This window comes from Primulina huaijiensis, chromosome 13 (assembly GCF_012295235.1).
Source record: "Primulina huaijiensis isolate GDHJ02 chromosome 13, ASM1229523v2, whole genome shotgun sequence".
Taxonomy (NCBI): Eukaryota; Viridiplantae; Streptophyta; class Magnoliopsida; order Lamiales; family Gesneriaceae; genus Primulina; species Primulina huaijiensis.
This window is the reverse complement of record NC_133318.1, coordinates 18425793-18430089: the sequence shown is the minus strand read 5'-3', so window position 1 is coordinate 18430089 and position 4297 is coordinate 18425793. Positions and strand designations below refer to the sequence as shown.

Sequence of the window (4297 nt, the reverse complement as noted above, 5' to 3'; positions counted from 1 at the left end):
ACAATCTGTTCTTCAATCTGTTCTCGATTCTACGATGTCTAATATTTCAAGAACATCATATATTAATCATATCGGATTCTGACAATATCATAATTTCAAATGATAACAGAACTCAATAAAACTTACGTCCAGCTGTAGCTCGTGTCGAGAGGATCACGGAACTATATTCGGATCGAAGAGCAGACGGACGGATCTTGTGTGAATCAAATTCTTAGAAGTGCAAAAGCGTANGTAGCTGTCAATACCAATCTGAAATGACGTGTCGAATAGGAACAATATCAATAGACAACTCATATCAATACTCATTCTGATCAATACTCAATCTAATTCAATATCGACGGCATAACGGTACAATCTCAATATCCCCGTCAACTCAAACAGCAATATATATCAATTACAAATCATAATCAATATCCAATATAATCCATAATCTCATAAATCTGAGTAATCTCAATTCTATATCTGAAAATTCATAATAATTCCATAAACAATCTGTTCTTCAATCTGTTCTCGATTCTACGATGTCTAATATTTCAAGAACATCATATATTAATCATATCGGATTCTGACAATATCATAATTTCAAATGATAACAGAACTCAATAAAACTTACGTCCAGCTGTAGCTCGTGTCGAGAGGATCACGGAACTATATTCGGATCGAAGAGCAGACGGACGGATCTTGTGTGAATCAAATTCTTAGAAGTGCAAAAGCGTATGGATTTTCTGAAGCTTTCTCCGTTCTTCTTGATTCAGTCTAGGGAAATGAATTTCTTTCATCATATATTGCATGGTAATGTACGTGTGGCTTCATCTTCTTGCTTCACGTCTCGCGCATATGCGCGACCTTCCTCGGCGCATATGCGCGAGACCTACTGGTCTCGGCGCTTGGCTTCTAGGCAGCTCGCGCATATGCGCGCCTTCATCTCGAGCATATGCGCGAGACCTACTGTCTCGGCATACTTCAGTCTACCACCTAGCGCATATGCACGCCATCTTCTCGCGCATATGCGCGAGGTTCTCTGCCTGCCTCGCGCATATGCGCTCCTCTTGTCGCGCATATGCGCGAGGTGTTCTGTCCTCGCACATACAATATCACATGCCAACTCAATTCGTGTCTCGGAGTGGTCCTTCTATAATCACATCAAATCATTAATCTCCGATTAACATAATAAATATCTCGGGCATTACAGTAATGGATTTCAAGATTCGAAGTGACATTGTACCAAAATCGTATTTGTTGTATTTTGGAAAACAATTATTATATAGCGAGTATCGTACACGAGACAAATTAATTAATCATAAATACAAAGAGTTGTGACTCTTGTCTCGACCAGACAAACTTTAATGTCACTATGCAAATACCCAACAAATATCACTAAGACTTAATTTAAGGAGCAGGTATCTTATGAGACGGTCTCACGAATCTTTATCTGTGAGACATGACAACCCTACCGATATTCATAATAGAAAGTAATACTTTTAGCATAAAAAGTAATACTTTTTCATGGATGATCCAAATAAGAGATTCGTCTCACAAACTACGACCCGTGAGACCGTCTCATACAAGTTTTTGCCTAATTTTAATAGTCTCTAATATGGATATTGCAGCCTTAATGAATAATTAAAGACATGAAAGCTAAGACATTAATTATTACACTTCTTCCTTGAAAATTTATCTTACCCCATATCACAACAAATTAAATTGTAATACACATAAATTACAATAATGACAATATCAAATATCATTTTCTCTCTTTCTATTAACATACTTATTAAGTTAATAACAAATTTAATTTGTAATTATAACATATATGCAGTCAATAATCTCCCTCTTCGTAAATCAGCTTCCAATATTAATTCCAACATCCAACTATCTCTGACTTTATTTTAATGTTTTCCACAAATAGCGAGAATGGACATTGCATTAATATAAATGTATAATTTAGTTAGTCTATTTTGAGTGTTAGTTTTTTTTGGGGGTTTTTTTTTTTATACCCAAAATCACTAAATCAATAAGATATTACTTATTTGACATGGATACTCTTTTATGTGACTCAAGTGACAAAAATAAAGCTTATATTATACATATTAGAATATACATAAACAAAAATAAAGGTAAATAACAACATTTTTCCTCACATTTTGAAGTATTGGTATCATATTGCTATGGTTTTCTCTTTCTTTTTTTATCAGATTAATTTTAATTTAATTAACATGACTTTATTCTCTCTACATGTGTCACATATGATAGAATCATTATTAAATAATTCATATTCAATAAATTTAGTGGTTTCGGACAACAACAAAAAAATCCATGAAACAAAATTTGAAAGTCACAAAACTAAACAAAATACATATCAAACTTATAGAACTAAAAATGCAATTTTCTCATAATTTATTATGAAATGTAACTAAACGACCTACCTCTTCAATTGCCTAAACGTTGTATGAGACGGTATCACTAGTCGTATTTTGTGAGACAGATCTCTTATTTGAGTCATCCATGAAAAAATATTAACTTTTATGCTAAGAGTATTACTTTTTATTGTGAATATCGGTAGGATTGACATGTCTCACAGATAAAAATTCGTGAGACCGTATGACAAGAGGCCTATTCAAAAGGAAAACTGATTTAATATTCCACCACATATGAGGTAAAAGGACCTTGGATTAACTTTCAAATCACAGTAAAAAAAACTAAATATAATTTTCCACCACATGTGAGGTAAAAGGACCTTGGATTAAATTTAAAATCACAGTAAAATATTATCCAATATAAGATTTTAGAAATATCACAAAATATTACATATATATCTTAAAAATTAATCACAGCATTAATGGTCAATGGTCATAATCATAACATTAATATACAGTAAATCTCTTTACTTCCAACCAATTAATGTACAAAGGGGTGTTGGACATTTTTTTAATATTATATTATATCAAATGGCTAAAATGCATACAACCCCACATCATTTGGGTACCTAAATATTCCAAGATTTGACTTCATCGTACCGGCAAACAACAGATGTATGTCCTATAAATGAGCCCAATTCCTATACTAAAATTACCTGCGCAAAATCACAAAAGCAACATTTCATCTGCAGCTAATTAGACATGGAACTCTTCTCTGTGTCTCTCCTCTCCCTCTTCTTCCTCCTCTTTCTCCTCTCCCTTAAATTTCTCTTCTACAGGAACAAATCCACCCATGGTGGCACGCCCCTCCCGCCAGGGAAAACCGGCTGGCCGGTTATTGGTGAAAGCCTCGAATTCCTGTCCACCGGCTGGAAGGGTCAACCCGAAAAATTCATATTCGACCGCATAGATAAGTACTCGTCCCAAGTGTTCAGGACTCACCTTTTAGGTGAACCGGCTGCTGTTTTCTGCGGTGCGAGTGGCAACAAGTTCTTGTTTTCTAACGAGAATAAGCTTGTTCAAGCATGGTGGCCTAGTTCTGTGGACAAAGTTTTCCCATCTTCTAACCAATCTTCCTCCAAAGAAGAGGCTATTAAGATGAGAAAAATGCTCCCAAACTTCCTTAAACCAGAGGCTTTGCAACGATATGTCGGGATAATGGATCATATAGCGAGAAGACACTTCGCCGACGGGTGGGAAAATAAGGAAGAAGTAGTGGTGTTCCCTCTCGCCAAGAACTACACTTTCTGGCTCGCGTGTAGGCTCTTTGTGAGCATTGAGGATCCACAGCATGTGGCTAAATTTGCCGATCCTTTCAATCTTTTGGCTTCTGGTTTGATCTCAATCCCTATAGACTTGCCCGGGACACCGTTTAACAAGGCGATCAAGGCATCAAATTTCATCAGGAAAGAGCTTATCTCCATCATAAAACAGCGAAAAATCGATCTATCAGAGGGAAAAGCCACGCCTACACAAGACATACTGTCGCACATGCTGCTTACAAGCGACGGAAATGGGAAATTTATGAATGAATTGGATATCGCTGACAAGATTTTGGGTCTGCTAATTGGTGGGCATGATACTGCTAGCTCTGCTTGCACTTTCATCGTCAAATATCTTGAGGAGTTGCCTGAAATCTACGAGGGAGTCTACAACGGTAAGCCCATCAATCTATTTCTCTTCCCTTTTTGCCTTTTTTTGTTTTTCCAATTTTAATTTATTTAACTTATCGCTAAGTTTTAAAAGATTTCGACTCTTGCCTACAAATTTATTGCATTTCGAGTCTTATTTTTTGATATGACAATGAACTTGCAACGTTCAATAAATTCTCGAATTAACGTAATAACAAGCTAGTCGTCGATCATCATTTTCTAATTATA

The 4297-nt window shown here is 35.7% G+C and overlaps 1 protein-coding gene across 1 annotated transcript; it reads left to right on the top strand.

Moving 5' to 3' along the window:
• The first annotated feature begins 3017 nt into the window (after nt 1–3017).
• On the top strand, nt 3018–4133 carry LOC140991299 (beta-amyrin 28-monooxygenase-like). The gene has a single exon (XM_073461216.1). It carries the CDS (start codon nt 3120–3122, stop codon nt 4131–4133), a length of 1014 nt encoding a protein of 337 aa, XP_073317317.1. The 5' UTR covers nt 3018–3119.
• The last annotated feature ends 164 nt before the right edge of the window (nt 4134–4297 follow it).

Bases quoted from the DNA above. Each gene is read 5' to 3' on its own strand.
- LOC140991299 (XM_073461216.1), top strand. From the start codon at position 3,120: ATGGAACTCTTCTCTGTGTCTCTCCTCTCCCTCTTCTTCCTCCTCTTT.